The sequence below is a fragment of the Eucalyptus grandis genome, chromosome 11 (assembly GCF_016545825.1).
Source record: "Eucalyptus grandis isolate ANBG69807.140 chromosome 11, ASM1654582v1, whole genome shotgun sequence".
NCBI lineage: Eukaryota > Viridiplantae > Streptophyta > Magnoliopsida > Myrtales > Myrtaceae > Eucalyptus > Eucalyptus grandis.
In genome coordinates, this window is record NC_052622.1 from 40,018,763 (window position 1) to 40,040,533 (window position 21,771).

At 38.6% G+C, this 21,771-nt stretch overlaps 2 protein-coding genes across 5 annotated transcripts; both read right to left on the reverse strand.

Annotated features, from left to right (window-relative positions):
- Positions 1 to 26: 26 nt before the first annotated feature.
- On the reverse strand, positions 27 to 6,759 carry LOC104426405 (serine/threonine-protein kinase BSK6). Of its 4 annotated transcripts, XM_010039458.3 has the most exons (10): positions 6,547 to 6,759; positions 6,200 to 6,432; positions 5,983 to 6,118; positions 5,465 to 5,598; positions 5,285 to 5,390; positions 4,391 to 4,476; positions 2,907 to 3,095; positions 2,293 to 2,454; positions 875 to 988; positions 27 to 458 (listed from the first exon to the last, which is right to left on the reverse strand). In XM_010039458.3, the coding sequence occupies exons 1-10, from the start codon at positions 6,647 to 6,649 to the stop codon at positions 216 to 218; spliced, it is 1,506 nt and encodes a 501-aa protein (XP_010037760.2). In that variant the 5' UTR covers positions 6,650 to 6,759; the 3' UTR covers positions 27 to 215. The 4 variants fall into 4 exon arrangements, with proteins under 4 accessions (XP_010037760.2, XP_039161360.1, XP_018721132.2 ...); XM_039305426.1 differs by lacking the exon at positions 2,293 to 2,454; XM_018865587.2 differs by lacking the exon at positions 6,200 to 6,432 and having other exon boundaries at positions 6,547 to 6,682.
- A 3,685-nt stretch (positions 6,760 to 10,444) lies between these two features.
- Positions 10,445 to 14,847, reverse strand: LOC104426407 (phosphatidylinositol:ceramide inositolphosphotransferase 2). The gene is made up of 12 exons (XM_010039460.3): positions 14,225 to 14,847; positions 13,974 to 14,063; positions 13,113 to 13,199; positions 12,960 to 13,028; positions 12,543 to 12,623; positions 12,312 to 12,383; positions 12,103 to 12,163; positions 11,916 to 12,018; positions 11,256 to 11,351; positions 11,125 to 11,171; positions 10,906 to 11,030; positions 10,445 to 10,810 (listed from the first exon to the last, which is right to left on the reverse strand). Exons 1-12 carry the CDS (start codon positions 14,255 to 14,257, stop codon positions 10,730 to 10,732), a joined length of 945 nt encoding a protein of 314 aa, XP_010037762.1. The 5' UTR covers positions 14,258 to 14,847; the 3' UTR covers positions 10,445 to 10,729.
- Between the last annotated feature and the right edge of the window lie 6,924 nt (positions 14,848 to 21,771).

A 21,771-nucleotide genomic window follows, 5' to 3' on the forward strand; every position in this document is an offset into this window, starting at 1 on the left:
AGTAGCATTTTGTATCATTTTCCGAGTTTGTTATTCATCATCGATTAATCCATGAAACATTATGGATAACATCAGGGGTCACAAATATGAATGGGGTTAAGCCTACCATCTTTTCTCAGACAAATGAATTCGCCGCTACTTAAATTGATGCGACTATAGACAAAGAAGAAACACAAAATAAGTACTAACCAAACAAATGAAGAACTTATACTTTTTCAATGTCTATTAATTTTGGCTTCTAAACTTGCGCCATCTCTTAGACACAGGTTGGCATGATCTTCCAAGCCAAGGCTAAACAGGCAGGCAGCTTGAAGGTACAAAGCTGTTGGCCAATCAGGGTAAATTACCAGGGCTTGCACGGCATCGCCAAGAGCTTCTCTGGGCATGTCATTCATCAAGTAAGAGAAACACCGTCTTGCGTAGACCGTAGGCGACGCCATCAAACCACCCTCAATGAACTGCACGAGAACACAATGAGCAACGTTAAAACTTCTTTCTGTCAACTGTCGGAGGAACTAGGAGCCCAGTAAAAGCCCCTCACATTAGACTGGACTACGTCTTCCGTATCTAGAACTTTGGGCTTCTACCATATGCAAATCTCCCACTACTCAACATAAATTAGATTGTAACTCGAGCTTTTAATATATGAATGCCTTATTTCCGACCAAAAAAAAACATAAATTAGATTGCATCTGAACAATTTGTCGTTTCAGAACTTTTAGGTAGTATGGGCCTGTTCTAGACAATCTGAACAAAAGTAAGCTGCATTTATAAATCGACAAGAATCTAGCTCTGGAGTGAGTATGCGTTACAAGTCGATAATTCCCAGTTTTCTCGCGTTCATGAAACTACACCAACTTAATACAAGACTCACTTGTGTATAGCAATCAGTGGCAGCCGCAAATTCTTTAGCTTTAAAACAAGTATCGCCACGCGTCTTAGAATCCAAGGTCTCCTGCATTTGATAAGTCCACATCTGGAAGGACAACTGCAACAGGATAATAATTTGAAAGATGTTAAGAGTCAGATCATGATGAACAAAAAGAACATTTCTGTTTTTCTAATGAAGGAATAACATCAACATGCAGGAAGAAATAAATCTCAATTCCACATGGTAATCGAACAATTGAATGTTCAACAGCCAATTGCTTTGACAGTCACACTTGTAATGACAAACTTATCGCTTATCGAAAGTCGAAAGAAGGCGGGAAAAAAAGCAAATACGGTTGAATCAGTTTTTTGAGCAACAATTGACTTCAGCCTGTACTTTCTCAGTCCAACGTAGTTCTAAATTCAGCTCACATCATAGAAGGTCAATTTGACATCCAAACCTAATAGCACCTTCCCTATCCAGAAAGGAACTCTTGCTGTTCAGAAATTTATTGACCATTATTTGCATCTGCGAACAAAGGGATGAGGAGAGAGGTTTCTGTTTTTATTCACTGAACAGAACTAGAATTTTCATTTCAATTCCATTCAATTCAGAAATTGGAAATTCAGTTCACCAAACTGAAGCATTTCATAGCCATCCGATCTGGTACAATCCTATTTTTTCCGAAGCAGTTCCAAGTTGCCAAGAAACTGAACTTCTTTTCTTTTCCTGCACATGTTTCTTTGATGTGAAGGTTGCTCCTTAAAAAGGTTTTCCATAGTTAATTAAGTTAAAATCTAAAGAACCATGGCAATTTATCAGTAAAAAAATTCCACCACTCTAGCCTCTTCCTGACCACTTTTAAAATTTTTGCCTAATAGCTTTTTTGTCACCAGCTTGACATTTTTATGCTGTTCTTTTTATTTTATTTTTTGGCCGTTCGCCACTGTCCAACTATATATGCTACTGTTCTAGGATGATAAGAATTATAAAAATTTTAACAAAAATATTTTTTGGAAAGTAATGTGAGCCAATTTTATTAGTTTTCTTGGAACCAAATTGAGTCGAATAATCAAAATTCAGTTGGGTTCAGTCCAGTATCAAAGACCTGTTTACGTATTTCTCCTTTCCTTCTGCGCTGCTGGTTCTAAATCCATTCAAGTCCTTTTTTGATAAACATGTTTTTCTGAAACACAATTGTGGCAGGGAAGAGTAAAACAGACATATCCCTCTCCATATGAAAGTCAGTTTTGAGGGCAAGATTCTTTATCAAAGTTAAGTAGGATACTTTGCACCCAAATTCTGTCTTGTTACCTTTTAAAGACAAATCATAGGTACATTGATCCCAGTGGACAAAATAGTTATGATGTGACTTTACTCCATCTAGGAAAAATTGGAGGTATGAAAGAATAAAGACAGACCTCAGTGCCAATCCCCTCATCATCCTTGTATCCATTCATCTCAAGGATCTCATGGATGGCAGTGAGATTCATTCTCGAACAAGCTTGTCCTAAGGGTGTCCATAGAAGTGCTTCGGTTATGCATACTTCCTCTTTGACACCCAGCAGAACAAGTGACGGAACCTGCTTTTCACTGATCAATAAGTTACTCCTTCGAAGAAGTTAGTCTGTTCAAGAGTGTAGTATCGTCTGCAAGCAACATGCTTGCAAGTTGAAACCATTCAGAAAGGCATAGCACTAAGAAACGATTACAAAGCACCTGGCCTAAACAAAGCAAGAAACTATAATCCAAGAATGATTTGTAGAATTTAAACACCTATGTTCTTCAATTTGATTACATATCATGTTGAGCAGAAATTTGGTTGCTAGTGAGTTCATATTGATTATGATGTGAACTGTGTTCATGACAGAACAAGAAGATTCATGCATGAAGGGATAGCCCGGCTGATGTTTTTGGATAAATTACTGATAAAAAGAGAATTATGAGCACATCCGCTTTAAGAGTTTTAAGTGTGGCCTTTTATATGTTCAAAAACCCTGATAAGAGAAAGAAGAGCATGAATTATTCTGCATACCTCTGCTTCTTTCTGTAGTGATCTGAGAATTGTAACAAGTGACTTAGCATTTGGCCTCTCACGAGCTTCATCCTGTAAGCAACGGGAAGCTAAGCGAAACAACTCAATAGCATCTGCACTTGAAAATGGACCTTCCAAAGCAGAATCTATTAACATTGAGAAATTCTTGCTTCGTATTTGGTCAAGTGCCTGAAAAGCGAAACAAGGGAGAGAGTGGTCATTTAAATTGCCAAGCAAATCGTTCTTTAATTATTTGAGTGTTTTCAACGAGTGCCCCTAAAGCATTTGTTAGTTATAATTGATTTAGAATAATTCAATTTTCATAGCATTTATTGCACAACACAAGGGTAATCAATGCATTTGGAAACTATAAAATTTCCTTATTTGGTAGTGCCTCGTTAACAAAAGCCTTATCATTTAACACGTCCCCATGCGTATAAACCAGGCCTTACGCTTGAGACTCTAGAATAAAGGAAAATGTACAAAGATAATGAGTCCCAGGATTACTCCTGACTTGTATTCCGATATCTTATTAGATAGACCATCTTTTTAAAAAAACCAAGCAGTCATAAATGGGGCAACAATGTATAAAGCATGTTGATTATCATAAATATCCAGAAGCGAGAGGAATTAGATTGTCTACCACGCAAAAAATCTAATGAAGCCAGAATTTTTATCGCATCTTCATAGTTATGTGTATCATGGCAACTTCTTACATGACGGTAGGGTATGCAAATGGTTCCTAAGAGAAAACAAGCATAGCAACTCACTGAAGCTGGTATCATTGTAGATTCATTCAAAATAAAGATCCCAAAGACACTGTGGAAGCCCCATTATTACTCTGTCGAAGCTTAAAGAAGATATCATTAATTTCTCGAATTCTAGATAAAGACAACATCAAACTCTTGACTACATCATTCGATAGCCATGATAAGTGACCAAATCTTACAGATAAGGCTTTCTTGGCATTAATTAGGCATAACATTTTAATATTATGAATACAACTGATCCTCTAGTCGGCTGAAGCAGCTGCTTTATATGATAAGGGTGAGCAATAAATCTGGGTCGCATCCTCAGTTAGGTGAAGGACTAGGCATTTTATTTTATTTAAGTGCTCAGGCAGAGGTACAGCCAAACATGCGTGTTCATTTACCATGCGTGTATGCGTTTAAGGGAAGCCTACATCCCACACTGGCTACCGTAGGTGTCTGTAATTTGTGGATTTTAGTCATGTAGTACTTGGATTAGATGATACTATAACATACACAAATGTTACACATTGTACATATGCATGTATAGGTAGACCTGTGTTGATCTTGAGAATTGTTGAAGTTGAGTGCCAATGGATAAGTTTAAATCTGTAATCTTCTCATTAAGAGAAATTCTTGACTATTGCTTATATAAGCTATATGCTTTACCAAATACAAAGTGTGCAGAGTAGTACAAATTTCCCATTGCAGTTGAAATATCTGATAGAGACATACATGAGCAGGCGGAATGTTTTTGCCACTAAGTAGATCCAGCAACATGGTACCAAAACTGTAAATTGCACTTGTAGGCTTCATTGTACCTGCCAAAATAAAGTTATTTTCTTGTAGTTATCACTTTGATACATTTTGCAAACAAGCTCATTTCAAATTTCAAAATTGCTTTCTAGCAAATTCTGATATGGAGATAAGTCACTCAAAATCAGAGCAGTACAAGCAAATTTAGACCCATCAAGATCAGCAGTAATATTTCGCTCTTCGTTGATATTTTACTCGTAAGATGTTTATACATCACTTGTGCAGTACCATACCAATTTTAGGACAAATCAAAGATATTAGACTAAGTAGTTCGAAATTATCAGGTTTGACACTTACCAAGATGACTTGACAAAAAACAGACACCAAGTAATGTTCCAATTTACTATCTTCCCAGTTGTTGGGAGCATATCTAATTGGGTTGACACACAGTTGACCGGTGCCCTCCATGTGAACTGTGTTTTGTCAAAAAGGGAAAGAAGATCATGAAAGTTTGAAGACTATTCTGTCTTAAAATCCACAGGGTGTCATATGAATACCATGATGGAAATATACAAAATTAGTACTGATAAAGGTCTTTGCAGCTAAAAGAAGACCCTCCACATAGACAAATTGCCCTAAACTAAACAGCAACTACTCTCTCGTTGAAGAATTTTCATGTTGTATCTTCTCTTCAATCATTGCTTATGCTGCATTATAAAGTGCCACACCATGATAAACAAATGAATGAAACACGGAATTCTTAATTTCTGGAAAAGTTAGATCATGTTTGAAGTCCGCCAATGTCTACCACCCCCTCAATAATGGCACAAGGAGTAGTAACATAACTCAGATACTTGTGTGTTGAGTATTCACCTGTTCTGAGATATTCTGTGGGTGGAAAAGCTAGTTTAGTGCGGTACCTCCTCCAATCTACGTTGTTCTTCACAAGGCCAAAACAGGACAACCTGGGATTGCCATCCTGCCATGAGATTGAGGCATTTAGAATAGATATTAATGCATGACACAGAGGCGAAGCTGCGTAAATACCAGTACCTGATCAAACAGGACCCTGTACGCATGCAAATCAAGGTACAATGGCTTCCCTTTGCTGCTACAATACTCTAATGCTTGTGCCAAATAATATGCTACCCGCAGTCTCATTGCCCATTTCATTGGCCGGGTCCTCCCTATGTCAATAACGAAATTGCAGGTTCAAACAGAAACCAAGACAAACATTCATGTTTAAGCTAATGACTTTGCTTGAAGAACAGCAGTAGCAATGCAACTGCCCTCACGTTTCTTCTTGTGTACACGAAATCGTTTTTCAGACTAATAGAGGAACCCTATGCAAGCAAACAACATAAGCCGATCCGTGTGTACGAGATATCACGGGACAACTCGACTTCACATGGACATCAGCAGTCAATTACTTCTCTTTAAGCTAAAGTAGCTTTGAGTTGAATGACCCAGCGTCAACTTTGACCCAATTGCCCAACGAGAAATTTCAATTTTCAGAGACGCGGAAACATCACGACTAAGGATTGAAGCAGGACGGTAAAAAAAAGACTCACAGAGGAAAAGATGCTTGGCGAGCGTCTCGTTGGGCATGAACTCAGCCACCAGCAATCTATCATCGCCTTCGCAGCAGCATCCTATCAGATTCGCCAGACGCTCGCTCCTCAAGTTCCCCACCGATTTCGCCTCCTCCTGCAAAAGATCGCCTTCCAAAATCAACCCGCGCTCATCGATCGCTACAGTAAAATTCGAGTTCCAAACGGTCAAACGCACGAGGAAATACTGAGGATCGGGCCACGCGCCCCTCTCGTAGCGTTTGACGGCGACGGAGCGGCCGTCCTCGAGCTCGCCTCTGTAGACGGCGTCGCTGGGGCCTCCGAGCCGCCCTCGGCCGGGGTCCCGCACGACGTTCTCCGGCGAGAATCTGCCCGTCGCGGCCTCGAGTTGCTCGAAGCGGAACTCGGTGAAGCTCGGGCACGATTCCCGCTCGCCATCGCCCCCGTTCTCTGCTCAAAAAACGTTTCTTCGCGCGAATCAATTTTCGTTCCCAAAAAAAGAGTCGACGAGAAATGAAGATTGAAGAAGATGGAGGAAGGGAGGGAGGGGAGGGAGGTAGTTACGGCGGAGATCGGCGGACGGCGGCGGCGGTTCGAAGGCGGACGGCGGTCGGAGACGTGGCGCGAAGCAGCAGAGGGAGAATTTGGAGCGACGACGATCTCCCATTGGCGGATTTGAACCGACGGTGCGCGGAATTGATCGGACGGTCAGCGTTGTGCGCGCTCTTTTTCGATTCAATTTATGTTTTGGGTTTTCCGTCTTTGGCTCTCTGGGATCGGAACTTTGATCTAATTCCAAGTCATCCCTTTGTAAATGGTCAAATATCAGAAAGGACTGACAAAAAAAAAAACAAAAAAAAATATCAGAAAGGGAGACCTCGTACTTTTATATTAATATAACCACCCCAAATAAGACAAGTAATTACCCAAAATAGACTCCATAGTCCATATGTGTATGTATATATATTGAGTGTGCACACCCCATAGGACAATTGTACGTTTTGTTTATTTTTTTCCGCATATGTGATGCTATATGAAATGACACCATTTTATAGACCGGATTATCTCTTGGTCATCTAAGCAAAATCATACCAATCTACTCATATAATCAAGTTTTGCTTCATTGCTTCTAGTTGACTCTGTAATTTGAACCATATTGCTTTATTTGCTTTAGGTTGGCAATGCAATGACAATCACGGGCGAGAAAAATAATGAATCCCATTGCAAAACATGGTATGTCATGCACTTTAAGTTCTTCTCGATGTCTGTTTAAATTCGTATTTGCCAATACCCATTTTCGTACACGCGTCGAATCGGATTAATTCCTATAAAATATTGCTATAGAGGGGATTTGGGTTTCATCAAAATAGAAAGGGGAGGATGGGCAAAGATGTCATTAATGGGTCAAAGTCAAGCTATCGAGAAAACGTGTTAAACTAAACCGATTACCACCGACCAAAAAAAAAAAAAAATACTAAACCGATTACCCAGAATTATTAATAAATGCTTGATTTGGAATTACGTAAGGTAAGACTAAGAGTCAAATTAATTAAGATGTGGGCAAACCATGGTTTATTTAACACTTACGTCCAAATCAGTTATATCCTCTTCTTGGCAGGTTAACATCCCGAACAGGGACTTGACACTAAAAACCGGGAATGCATGACCGCGTCTAAATTTTACGAAAATAGTTCAATTTGCAGGGAAGGCCAGTGGGCGCACACGGTTTTGCAGATTTTTTGACCCGTTGACCGAGGATTCCGACGTTTGACCGTTGAAACAGTCTAGAAGTTGACACTAAAAAAAAAGTCCTTATGTTTATTTTCTTTTCTTTTCCCGTCTTCCTTTTTTTCTCTTATTTGCACCGTCTTAGTTCTTACCAACACCCTTTGTATTTTATTATACACTGACGTTACTTAGATAAAGACCATTTCTACAGCTCATACATATTACTTAAGAGATTATTACTTATCCCCCGCACTCTCTTATGTTAATTTTATGTTCTGATATTGAGACTTTAAGTTAATTAAGCAATGAAAAAGCTATATTTCCGATCAAATATATATATATATATATATATATATATAGAAAGTTGAATCTTGTCACTAATAATGTTGAACTTTGCTATGCATTGTCCATGAAAAAATTACTTGATTAATCACGATATATTTTTGGATGTCAATTTAATTCAAAAGTTTTCAATTTTATAAATAAAAATACTAAACATTTGCATGAAATTCTAATGTAATATGAGACTAGGTCAATAAAATTCTAATTTAATGTTAAAACTTTCCATTGCCGGTGAAAATTGATCAAAAGAACTACATTAGAATTTCGGGTGAAAGTTTATGACTAGATCAATAAAATTAGAATGTTTAGGACTGACTGACTTCCATATAATAAATCTAAAGTTGATTGGATGACTTCTCCCATTGTGAAAGTCGCAATGAATAGAGCTTCTATTTATGTAAGAACAATTCTATCTTTTATTATGGTTGATCTTATGAAGTTAGTATGACACGTAACGGGGTAAGGTTTAATTCACCGTTGAATACCAAATGCTGATTAGTAAACTTGCCTCCTCGCTTAGTCCAGTGATTTTGTAAATCAACCTTACTCCAAAGCTTATTTGGATCCCGATTTGAAACTTAGGTCGATGATCATGTCATGGAAAATGGGGTGAGGCCCTAATCAACAAGAATACCCACTACTTTGTTTTGCTCTCTCAAACTTGGAACACAAACAATGATTTATTCAATTTCCTGATCAGTGATCTTCCAGAGACATGGCTGCTGCTGCTCGCCCTAATCTCACTTGTTAAACTCATGACTTTCTAACAGCAAGCGCGCCTCGGTTGCACTTTGTACTCGTTTCGATTATTGGTATAATATTTATTTGTGTAGCAAAAGAAAATCAACTGCCGCTGCTAGACTTCTACAAAACAGCTCGTGGGAAACCCTCTTTCTCGAGGCATATCGAAACACACAACCCTCGAGCGCATGAAAAGATTAGACAATCGTCACGGGGTAATATAAAAACTAAATATTAGAATGGTGGAATGTTGTTCTGGATCCCAATCAATCGCTTCCCACGTCGATCAATAACTCTTGGGATGTGTTGGGACATGTGCATTAGTGACAACTCAACTGTCAAACGGTATAAATGTTCTAATCTAAATAAACCTATTTAATGTGTCTTGACCCATTTTCACAAAATTCAAATATAACACACATACTCGACCTAACTCATATTGTTAGAATATTTTCATATTTAATCCAATCTATGAAAACTCAAGTGATGTGAAAATGCGGAGTGAGTGAACGCAAGATCGAGTGAAGATGAGATAAACTCAAAGAGAATCAGAAATTGATTACACCTAAATAAGCTGTGAATCTATATTTATGACACATTTATAACTAATTCAAGTCCAATTTACTCAATATAACTAACCCACTTAACACTTTTATGGGTTAAGAAATAGATTTATGATCAATTTTAACAATCTAGGGACGGCACATGGCAGACAAGAGGTAAAAGAGCAGGACTCTCTTTCACTGTGTAAAAGGAAGCAACTGGTCGTGACACCAGGACATTACGTGATTCACCGGGCAGACAAACAGAGCATCTCTGTCTCCATCTCCCCCTCCCCTCTCTCTCTCTCTCCATAAATTTTCATTTGAATTTGCATTTGTATGGTGCCAACTCTAACGGCGTTACTGGTGGGGAGGAGGAACTTTGCTCCGCATGTTGCGAGTCGCAGGTGATGGGGCCAATTTGCCCATTTAGCCCCCCCTTTTTTTCCACAAAGATGGACAAGCGGGCATGGGATGGGACCAAAGAGGCTGTGTCCTGTCTGCTGCCAGCACTCCCATGTAACGCCCACATGGCCACACCAACATTAGCTGTACCATCTGTCTCCTCTTTTAAATATTGGATCATAGGCATTTCGTCCGGTCATAGGTAAAGGTCGCTCATTTAAACTTTGCATATGACACGGAACTAGATCATAACCGAAAACGCCCAAGATCTGTTTGGAGAACGCCACATATAAAAACAACGAAGGCACGGACGACAGGAATAGTACAAAATTTAGTCCAGCGCCACCCTGTCATGGCATGTGGGATGGGGGATGCTCATTGCTCAGTGCAAGAACCTTACCATAGGCCGAAGGACATTCAATCAACGGTAGGCATAAAAGGTGCATGTGATGTGATCCCTCGATAATGAACAGAATCTACTCTGTTTCCCCTCTATCTGGCAAGATCATTGGCAGTACAAACAACTAAAAGTTCCGAGGTTCCCACCAAAGCATGTGAATTGCATCTACAAGCATTTTCTCGATTCATAAGTCTTTCATTGCATCTGTCATTCGTCCCGGGACTTAGCGTAAAGAGATACAGTATTGATAACCGCCGCACAAGCCCGAACAAGAGTTTTCACCCACGTCAACACAGTGCCAGCGGAAGAGAAAAAAACCAAGATACTTTCATTGGATCGAGAAGTGGACACAAGATTGCTGAAATTTCCAATGTGCATGCCATGGTCTTAAGCCATGCATGGTAGAGCACGATGGCCAAAACATAGAAGCTTAAGCTAAATTTCATCTTCACTACAATAAAAATCATGTTCACCCATCTTCAAAATAAGAGCCGACCATGCTGCAATATCAACTCCATCTCTTAAGAATTTTCGTCACCTCCAGGCGCTGGAGGTCTTCAAGTTGGCTCCAGTGGCAGCTTTCCATATTCTACGCACCGTTCATTGCATTATCAGCAAGGACAGCATTGCCATCTTCCATAATCTTGCCATTGACTTGTGTCCTTGGTCTCTGAACAAAGATCAAGAGGAAAAGTCAATTCCAATTATAATGCACAATGTGCAGTCGGGAGATTGACGATTAAGCTTGTTTTCACTTATATTTACCCAATCAGCAGGGTCTCCACCATTCCCATTCAAGAGCTTGTGATTCTCTTCTTTGCTTCTAGCATCTTTCTCTTTGGTGCTCACCGGTAGGAACAGTGATGAGCCACTGGTCCGGTCAGGAAGTTCTGCATGAAGAAAAGAAAGAATAATTAAAATATAACCACTGCCCTGTTGCATTTCCAAAAGACACGGATAGATGCAAATTTTACAGGGGCAAACCTGGCAATTTCTTGTCAATGAAGAATACCACCAAATTAACGGTATACCTGCAGATTAAGCACAACATGAGCTTCAGCGAAAAATGCATCAGTAGTGATGAAAAGAGATATTGACATAAAAAAGGATTTTACCATGCAACGACGACATCGACTGTGTAATGTTTCCGCGATGCAACAATCAAGAAGCTCTGTACTACAGCAATCAACCAAGCAAACTGCTTTATAAACCTGCACCAAAAGCAGATTAAATTCGACATGCAAATACAAGTTCACAGAACATTCAAACTCATTAATATGGCTTTATAGGATACTTGACAATTATTTATCCGACTCATAAAAAGTAATCCACTCAAACCAAACGTCTTCCACCAAAAAGTTCAGAGGGCATTTCACACTCTCAGTGTTGTAGTACCCACCAAAATTGTGAATCCTAAAACTATTCCTCTAATCATCTATCCAGTGTAAAAAGAATTCAAAGAGGCCATGAAGCTGCTATAAAATCAGATTTATGAGGAAGAAGTAGATGTATAAGAGACTTTCTCCTCACTCCTTAGAGCTCCATTAAATTCCACGACCAATTCATATATATCACATCATCTTTTTTTTTAAATTCTCTAGCAAACATCTCCTGGACCAACTGCATCTGTACCCTCAGCAATTGTATTTGTTACAATAACACCAGTCAGAAAATTACTGAGGCAACTAAAGTAGTTACTGAAAAATCAAATGACAGTGGTTATAAGCTTATGGCAGCTTGCAAAACAAATTCCGTCCATAGCTACAATGCCTCACCTCTTTGTGCCATATTTCTGATACGTGAGCACGAAGACCAAGGTAAATATCATGTGAGATGAGAATATCAGATCACCACAACCATATAATACCCCCCGAGGAACTGCAAATTTAGCACACAAAAGGAGTGAGAATGTTAACAACTTAGGGTAATGCTTATAAGGGCCATAAAAATAAAGTCACTCACAGTTGATTAGAAGAACTTCTGCTGCACTATGAGGATGAGGTAATCTGGCAAGTTTGGATCCCTGGATTGCGTTGCAGCAAGAAGTCAATAAAGTGTCGATCAACAAAGTAAATGATTCCTTGATTCCTTAAGACTCAAAATAACAAAAAGATGAAAAATATTTGTGAATAGCCAGAACAAACTTCTATAAAAAAAATGAGAGACTCTACCTCACGGCAGTGATAGTTGGGACCTGGAAGCTGTGTAGAATAAAATGTGATGATCCGAAGAATCTGAGAAGCCTGCATTATTTGTCAAAAAATAAAAATAAGGTTTAGGACTAGCAATGCAATAAGAGCTAACCGCTTGATCTTTCCTATTTGATATCCCAATCACTCTTACAATCCAAAAAATGCGCACGCTGCTGTAAATGAGACGATTTAAATGAAAACAGCACTTACAACAAGAAAAGCTAAGACCCTGCACCAGACAAGAACAGTGTAGATTTTTTTGGTCTTCAGAATAAAAGGATGGAAAGTCCACTGCAAAAAATATGGCCCACATCAGTTCATATTCACCACGAAAGAAACCAAACAAAGACTAGCCTTCTTCAATCTATTTATGCACTCCATACTCCTTTCAATTGGTCATCAATATTTGCATTCTATCCACATCTCCTTAGTGATATTGGGCATCATTAGAATCCATATTACAAAAGGCATAAAGCAACAAAAGCTCAAGATTCATCTAGTGTGCCATTAAGCATGCACGGTTTTGCATCTTCATAAGATGCAAAGAAATTACTAAGCAGTTCCACCTTCGGATAATGGATAAGAAAAAGATCGAGATACTTGAGACTTGAAAAACAAAAACCTTACCAGTACGAAAGATGCGAAGACGAAAGTGAATACAGTCTCGCTGATGTAAGCTTTGTCTCGGCCAAGCTCCTACACACACAATAACATACTCTAAGCAAAACACGATACGTAGAATCAGAGGTTTATATCATATCAGAGTGATTTTAGACCGACCGGAAGTAGAAAGAATCCAACATCCTGAAGTGTGGGGCCAGGCCTATGTAAGTAATGTACTCCTCGAGCTGCCAGACCATGTATGTACTGCGGCAGACAAATAATAAATCAGAAATAAGGCAAGAAAAAAAAAATCAAACCTCACTGGGGGTAAAAAAACTCAAAGTGAACATCCATCTAGAGAGTTCTAGTCAGTGAAATTTAATGGCCATGATGAGCAACAAATTTCACTCAAAACGGAGAGAATTAAATTAACCTCATTTAACGATGCTATAAAGAAACAATAGTTCGTCAATCTTCATATATTAGCATGGCATTACGCAACTAAGAGGAAACATGCCCGTCATAAGAACTCTGAGACCCAACACAAAATTCGAATCCAGCAAACAAAAAAGAAACACAAATCCCAGTAACTGAAACTTCAGATTCATGCAGACCCAAGTCCTTTCCATTGAAGAACGCCACTTGCGCAAGCAGATGACTCTGCCTTGAGTGAAAAGCATGGACTAAAGGAGTTCCCTTGAAGTAACGAAAAACAATTTTGAAACGCATTACCAAATCCTATGCTTCTCTCTCGCTCATTCGTTAACTTTCAGAAAAGGCCAGTCGACGATTCCTGGCAACATCCATGTTCAGATGCGCGCGCTCGGTGCCGGTATGCCGAACAGAGCGCTAGCTACATTTTAACGAAAAGGGTGACCTTTTCAAACCCCCCAATATTCTTCAAAAACTTCGACAAATTTAACTTCGGATATTCCACAATCGGAATTGGAAAGATGAACGCAAACACGCAAATCTGGGTTGTATACTTTTCAACATCAGATTCACGAAAGAGTCGAGCAATCACAGAAGAATTAGAACCTGACAGATGAGACCGGCGAGAATGTATCTCCAGTTCTCCGCGAGGAGGTTGATCTCCGTGGTTATCTCCGCGCAAATTCTCTTCCATAGCTTCTCGAACCCAATGGCCAAAGGCGCGCACAGACACCAAAAAAACCACATCAATCCCATAGCCCCGACATCCATAACCATCGCAACCCAACATGCACGAACAAAATCAAGCAGAAACGCGAGAGAAGGAGAGGGAGAGGGAGAGGGCGAGAGAGAGACACCTTCGAAGCCTCGCGACCAATGTAGAGCGTCATCGTCTTCCCCTCCTTCGCCTCCTTCCTGCGTTGGTTGCTGTCGTCGTCGCGGTCGAGTGACTAGCGACTACAAGTCCCATATTCCTTTCACGACCATGTTTCCGAGGTCACCGAAATTTCAAGCGCTCATCGGAAACCTCCCACCACTCCTCCCCCGAGAAGCCCAACCAAAACAGAACCAAAAACGACCCGAACTTTTTTTTAAAAAAAGAGAGAGAAGTGACCCGAAACCTATCTAAAGATCCGGGGCTCGAACGGGAGCGCGATCTCGCGATTAGGATCTGGCGGCTGGAAGGACCGACCGACCGACCGACCCGAGCCGAGGCGAGCGGGCGAGAGGATGGCGGAATTGTCCGAGGAGGAGGAGGAAGCGAGAATGGCGAGGGCCGGGGGGATGGTGATGGTGGTGGTGATGAATGGGGATTGGGAGAGAGCGGAGATTCTCGAGGGCGGCTCGGTCAGGGATGTCAAGGTGCTTTCTTTTTCGCCTTTTTTGGTGTTGCGCCTCGCCTCTCTCTCTCTCTCTCTGTCTGTCTGCCGAAACGCGAGTTTTACACGGAGAGACAGTTGACGGAGGAGGAGAAGGAATGAAGCACCCGAGGAGAGAGAGCGCTCCTTATATCACCCTCGCCCCCATCCTACGCTAAAAATAAAAATTAAAACAAAATTTCAAAATTAAAAATTTCAAAATTAAGAAAAAGTAAAATAAAAGATAAAATAATGAGAAAGTTCGCCACGACTCGCCAGTGACCCCCTCTTGTAAGTACTCCGTATTATTTTTTATTTTATTTTTTGGGGAAATTACTCTCTTCTTGCTGTGATCGTTAATGAGCAACTTCGTGTTTACTTGAGTTGTAATAATGACAATTAGAAGAAGAAAAAAATTAGTAGAACGTGTCTGTTTGATTAAGCTTTCTAAAAAGGCAAAAGTTAAAGATTTTCCCTTCCCTTCCCTTCCCTTTCCTTTCCTTTTCTTTCGGAATTTTAAGATATTATCAAGAATTATATGTGAATTTATGCGTCGATTATCTATATCACAAATTCAAATCAATTGATGAGTAAACGTTTATGAAATTACACCCTTAATCAAGCATCTCTATCTTTACTATTTATTTCACCCATGAAAAGTCCCTATTTTAAATGTAACGACAACGGCCGAAACATGCGTACTTAGTACTTGTCAACGATTATTAATCATACTCTGTTTTTCTTGAATGATTTTCAATTTCAACTTTCAAAATGTGTTTATTTGCATTATTATTGTTTTCCATAATCTTACCTGGTGTCCCGGGCCAATTGGGGATAAGGAGCAAGGGCACTAGTTGACAATGACCTACGAGTAATAGGGATTTTCTTGAGGATTAATCGGGTACACCATAATATAAGGATTTCGTTAAAATTATACTAGGGATACTAAGATTCCGACTTTAAATGGATTTATACATGATACAACATATATTCTATTGGTTATTTAAATGACCCTTTGAACTTGAATAACCACTCGATGTTTTGCATCATGTTCATTTAGTGCGTGAATCTTAGCATATTTAGCATTACTTATTTTTGTTAAAAAGTACATCAAGCGCATTTATTAAGTAACTAAACGACAAAACTCTCGTAGTTTCCAATGCACGTGACTATCGTCATGCCATGTATAATCACTGTTTTGAAATTTATTTTTTCCTAATCAACTTAACAAGTGTCAAAACTCATCAAGATAGCTCTTGTGAATAACAATCACGTTAGTAACCGCTCAATACATGTGCCAAGCAGTCATGGCATTGCTTTTTGCATAGCTTTTCACAATAATAATCACAGGCGAGACAATAAAAACTTAACTGATTTGTGGAGTTCTTTGAATTTCCAGATAATTAGATGTCAATTTATCAAAAAAGAGGTAGCATTTAATAATTTTGTTAGTCACTTCTTTAGCATGTTTCTAGGATAATTGCTCATAAAATTCTTTGATCACAAGAGTCATTAAATGTGACGTGAAAGCATGAACATTTCTATTTTGCCGGTGTTCGAGATACTTATTAACAAGATTATTATAGCAAAAATACATGGACTTTGTAGATCATGATGTATAGCTTTCTTCTTTCTCTTTTTTTGTTCTTTTGTTTGTTTAATTGCGGAACGAGGGGAGCGCATATATTCCCTAGGTCGAAAGTACTGCATTTTGTCGGGGCATTGAACGTGTTAATCTTAGCACGGACTTTTTTTTTTATAATTTTTTTATTTTGTTTTGTTTCCACGAGACCTAGCAATAATCGAAGCAGATAGTTCAATCGGAACACATCGACAGGTCAATGAGAATTCACGTCGGGTGAAATTCATCTGATTCGGATTCGAATTACTGTCTTCTTCAATGAGTACGAAGTTTTCGATTTATCGTAATCGCTGCTATTTCATTTAGGTACATGCTATTCAATAATTGATTATATTTTCTTGTCTTTTTTGAGAAAAAAAAAAAACAAATGATATAGTTCGAACGTTGTTTTTTTAAGGTCCATGTGGAGGCGTTTGAGCACCGAAAGATTACGAAGTTGGTCACATGCCATCGTACATGACAATGGTAAATATGACAAATATGACTAACATGGATAATACATACGTCGCTATAAAATTATTTTGCTCTTATTTGGTCGAGGAAAAAATAAGGTGTCGGCGTAAACATCACTGTTACGTGAATTGCCTTACCCATTTGTCCGGGAATCTGAAGCGGTGAAAAGCGAGAAGGAAAGCTGAATAAGACGTATCAAGAATGGTACGGCGATTTTCGTGAATGAATGTGTTGGATTACCGGAATTGGCTATCCTGAATATATGCTTTCGGGATACAATTCTCATGCTCAATTTTGTCTAATGATACAATTAATAATTAATGAACTAATGATGATGATTATAGTAATAATAACAACGACGATGGTAAATAATAACAATGAGCTGGTTATTTAACTCATTGCATAAATACTACAACATTTTTACGAAGCAGCTTTTGAGTACTTATGAGAATCTTTCTTTTTTCTCCGTCAGAAGGAGATAATTTCCGAAGCTTTTTCAGGTCCGGCCTTGGCCTGCAGTTTTCAGGCAAACTTCTCGGTACCACCTCATTGGAGAAATCAAAATTGGACAAAGCCGGAAAAAGAATAAACATTTAAAACCTCGCCTGGTTTTAGATTTATCTTAAATTACCTCCCATTTGTAGATTTTCCAAGAATTCGAATTTATACGATATTTGAAAAAAAAAAACCAAATATCAGATGTTAAAAATAAAAAGAGATTAAAATTCTCCGATTCTTTCGAATTTTTAAACAAAAAGTGCAAATTCTGCCTTTTTTAAAATCCAAAAATAAAATAAAATAAAAAGAAGAAGAAAGAGGGGTCGGTTTATAGGATCGAGGCTGCGGCGCATGGAGTCTGGACCATCCAACTGGGGCGGTGTAAGAAATTCCTTTAAAAAAAAACAGAGAGAAAAATTGCAATTATGAAATGACGGTAACGCCCTCGGCATTCCCTCCCCGCTCCAAGGGGGATGAAAGCGTGACTCTGGCCCCCCGCCTGGGCGAGAGAGGACCGAGTCACGGGTGACTCGGCTCGGATAACGAGGCTAACTGACTCCCCCTCGTCTGACTTTTCAAATTTTCCTCTTTTTTTTCTGACTGAAACTTTTCAAATTTTTCGAAAAAAAGTCTTTCTTTTTTTCATTTTGATGGTTTCTTTTTTGTTTTTCTATTTCAAAAATATTCAAACGAAGGCAATGGAAAATATATATAATTTTAAAAAGAAGAGGAGGAGGAAGTGCAGAAAGATTTGCGCAGTGGGCTCCATCTCCTGTGGGAAATCTTTTTCAGATCGATTCGTCACTATCATTAAGGGATCTTCTGCCAACTAACGACCCTGCCATTTGGACTTTTTGGTTTTTAAGAAAATAAATATTTTATTTATTTGAAATTAATTTAATCGTGGTATATAGAAAGAGGGTGCCAAAAAAGATCACTTTTTAATCCTCAAAAAATATATGAGACGGAACAAGCGGCTCAAATGCTCTTGAATTTGAAATTTTTATGGGGGTTTCCATCTTGGTTGTCCAAATGATGATCCTGCATCATCCTGCCTAATGAGTGCTGTCGTTGCTTTTGGATAATCGCAGGGAAAATGTGCAAAGTACCTCTTCTTTTTGCTCCCCTTTCCTTGCTTTATTTTGATTACAATTCGCAAATTGTAATGATCTGCGACATAATGAACTATATTAAATAAATATTATGTGCGTTCAAAATACGAAGGATTATCTAAAAAGTACCTTTCAGACACTCGTTGATAAGTCTGGTCGGTCATGCAATGAAAATAAAGTTAAAGCTCCCTTATCCGATCGAATTAGTAGCTTAGCAAGAATACGCGTGTTCTTTTTTATTTTGAAATATTTGGCATATTAGGGCATCTGTTTTCACTATTTTTTAATTGACTTCATTATCGCTCTGAAAATATTTGCTAACAAGATCCAAATGTTAAATTCAAGATGGAATGGTTACTTTTAATCACCACTCCCATCATAGATCTCATGCTTCTAGGGAAGAATCTAAAGGAAGAAGAGGGAAATTATTAGAAAAATTGTACAAGAGAAAAATATATATCTTAAAAAGCAGTTTGGTGTTTGCGCGAAATCTCGCACTATAAAAAAGAAATAGAAAATGCTTCGAGATATACTTGGAACTAAAGAAAGAGAGAGAAGCTGTAGGAGCCTTAAACCATCATACGAGCACATTTCAGTACCGATGACATTTTGGTGTCGTGCAATTGCACAGAGTACGGTTTGGAGGTAGTGAAAGGAGTTTTAAAAGACCAAGTAATCCTAGAAGGCTTTTAAATGCCAGGTGGCAAGTAATGATCTTACCATGTGAAAATCATGGATTAAGTGGGGATTGGCTAGCTATAAGTCACAAGAACGCGGGCCAGGGATAAGTGATCACGCATGACAAAGGACGTCACGTCAAATCTATCACAAAAGATTAGCGATGGACAGTGTCGGGCCTTTCCTAATGGTCATTATTTCAAGCCTACAAAATTAAAATTCTCTAAAACATCCCAAACAATATAACCGAGTTGGATTCCTACCACTTATCCAAGTTCAAGAAATTACAAGACAAAGCAACTTACCGGTCCGGTCTGGTTTGGTTTCACCTAGGAATCGGGAGCAAGATCGAGAGAATCAATTCCTAATTTTTTGGATTGGCCATTGGACTAGATGCTCCTAGGGTCGGGAATGGACCATTCCCATGAAACCGATCACTTAGCAAAAAAAAAAAATAAAGTACTAGAGTTGCTATTATTTTTAGAATTTATTGTTATTTTTGAGAAATTAAAAAATATATTAAAAAAAATTAGTACAGTCTCTTGGTTCGGTCTGGTTTAATAACCGGACTGAAAATCATTGATTCCATTTTTATGGAACCGAGAACTAGACCAAAATGGCGAGTCCAATCTGATCTTGGCAGTTTTTGATTTAGGCGATGTGACATGCTCACTTCCACTTCTTTTAACAACGTAAATTTCAGATGTCTTTTAGTGACATAATAAAGCATCCACGACAACCACTCAAGCGAATGATCACAAAATTACGGCAACAAAATGTACCTTGCACGATAGTTTTGGAACTTTCACCGTATTTTTGTTGTTTAAGGAGTCTGATTATCCAAATGGCCCGTGGGAATCATCTTTGATCTTTCCACTGAGGAAAAAGTACTACGTCACTTAAACCGTAACCAGTCATCCTCCAGACAGATTTCACATGGTGCATCATCATGGCGATGAATTAGTCCCACCTAAGTACACCCTTTTTTCCTGCCTGATCGGCCCCCTCAGAATCCACGTGCTTTCTCATCAGTGTCTGCCTTTCTCCATTCTTAATAACATCCACCTATTCCCTCACCAACTGCCGATGACGACACGTTCAATCTCTCATTCGATTTCTCATGCACTTATTAGTGTTGTATTTTACAACTTTTTTTTTTTTTTTTGGTAAGTGTATTTTACAACTTGTTAATCTCCTCGAATTTAATAAACGAAGGTGAGGAGTAAAGAAGGCGCGGCCAATTGTCAACCGGGTCGTGGAGAATTGGGTCGTTCGATTACCTGCTCTTCTGGACAATTTCTAGACAATGATGACAGTTGTCAACTTGACCACCAGCACTTCATCACTCTTGTCTTTTATCCTTTTTTTAGTTGAAAAAACGACACAAGTGATATATAATATTTGATTCAATAGGTAATATTGTATTTGAACTTTTGTTTTATTCAATACAGTTCCTGAATTACTAGTGAATGTTTAATCCAATCCATAAATTATATAAAAAAATTAATGTTATCCTTCCAATTAATAGAGTTAAGGGAATTCGACGATGTTATTCTCAATTCATTAAGTTTTGAATGGTAGACATAGAAAAAAGTATTACACGTGAAATACCCCCAATGAGATATTCGTCTCATATTAGGATATAATAATCCACCCGAGCAAATAATGATAATCATGTTAACGTCATTTTTTTTTTCACATTTTCTATATTAGATAGATAAAAAAAGATGGACATGTTGACCCGTCATTTTTTTTTAAAAATCAAACTCAGCCTATAATAATGCACATCATCAAAATAACATTCGACTTGTTGCTTGAGCAAGTTTTCCAAGTCATATAATTATCAATAATTTAGGAATTATATTAGATAATTTAAAAGTTTATGGATAATATTATACGTAGAATCTCCTCTCTATTCGGAATTTAGTAAGCCTTCATCATTAGCTCTGCATGACCCATGTGTCAAGCCTCACCATATTTTGGAAAACGAGCAGAGCAAGGGATCCAATCACGCATCAAGTGGACATTTCTTGTCGATAGATATGTAAGGCTATACATATATATATATATATATATATATGTACTTATTTACCTTTTCACATGGTTTCCAGTGCAATTACCTGACACCCACAAAAGAGTAACACTGGATGGATATTAATATTTATGAATAAAGTGAGTTTTCCAATGTGATTTCACCTAAGTCAAGAGAGGCTATTGACTTATTGACCGAGAGAGAGAGAGAGAGAGAGCTTGCACCAGACAAGCGATCCGTCTCTTCACCCATGATTGTCCAGCAAGCCAAGCATCGAGACCACCATGGCCGAACAAGTACCCTACACTAACCTCAGAAAACGAAGTACTTTCTACCATCACCCTCCCAAAAAAAAAAAAAAAAAATATATATATATATATATAATAAGGAAAATTATAATAATCACAGCGACGATGAAAAAGAAACCAAAAGGCGAGGGCAATTTCGTCAATCAACACGAGGGAGTCCAGGTTTTAGGACAGTGACTGCGGTGGTGGTGGGTGAATGAAAATTCGCATTCGATGGTGACGTGGCGAGCATATGGGACTTTTGCCCTAATTGAGATCGCATCCCAGATTGGACTTTTCCTATTTCTCTTTTTCTTTTTCTTTCATTTTATAGGAATAAACAA

Bases quoted from the DNA above. Each gene is read 5' to 3' on its own strand.
- LOC104426407 (XM_010039460.3), bottom strand. From the start codon at position 14,257: ATGACGCTCTACATTGGTCGCGAGGCTTCGAAG. The intron at 13,200-13,973 runs GTTCTAATTCTT...TGTCTGCCGCAG, and splicing joins TCGCCGGTCTCATCTGTCAG to TACATACATGGTCTGGCAGC. The intron at 12,624-12,959 runs GTAAGGTTTTTG...TATTTTTTGCAG, and splicing joins TCTTCGCATCTTTCGTACTG to TGGACTTTCCATCCTTTTAT.
- LOC104426405 (XM_010039458.3), bottom strand. From the start codon at position 6,649: ATGGGAGATCGTCGTCGCTCCAAATTCTCCCTCTGCTGCTTCGCGCCA. The intron at 5,599-5,982 runs GTGAGTCTTTTT...TTATTGACATAG, and splicing joins CGCCAAGCATCTTTTCCTCT to GGAGGACCCGGCCAATGAAA. The intron at 459-874 runs GTGAGTCTTGTA...GTTCTCGTGCAG, and splicing joins CCACTGATTGCTATACACAA to TTCATTGAGGGTGGTTTGAT.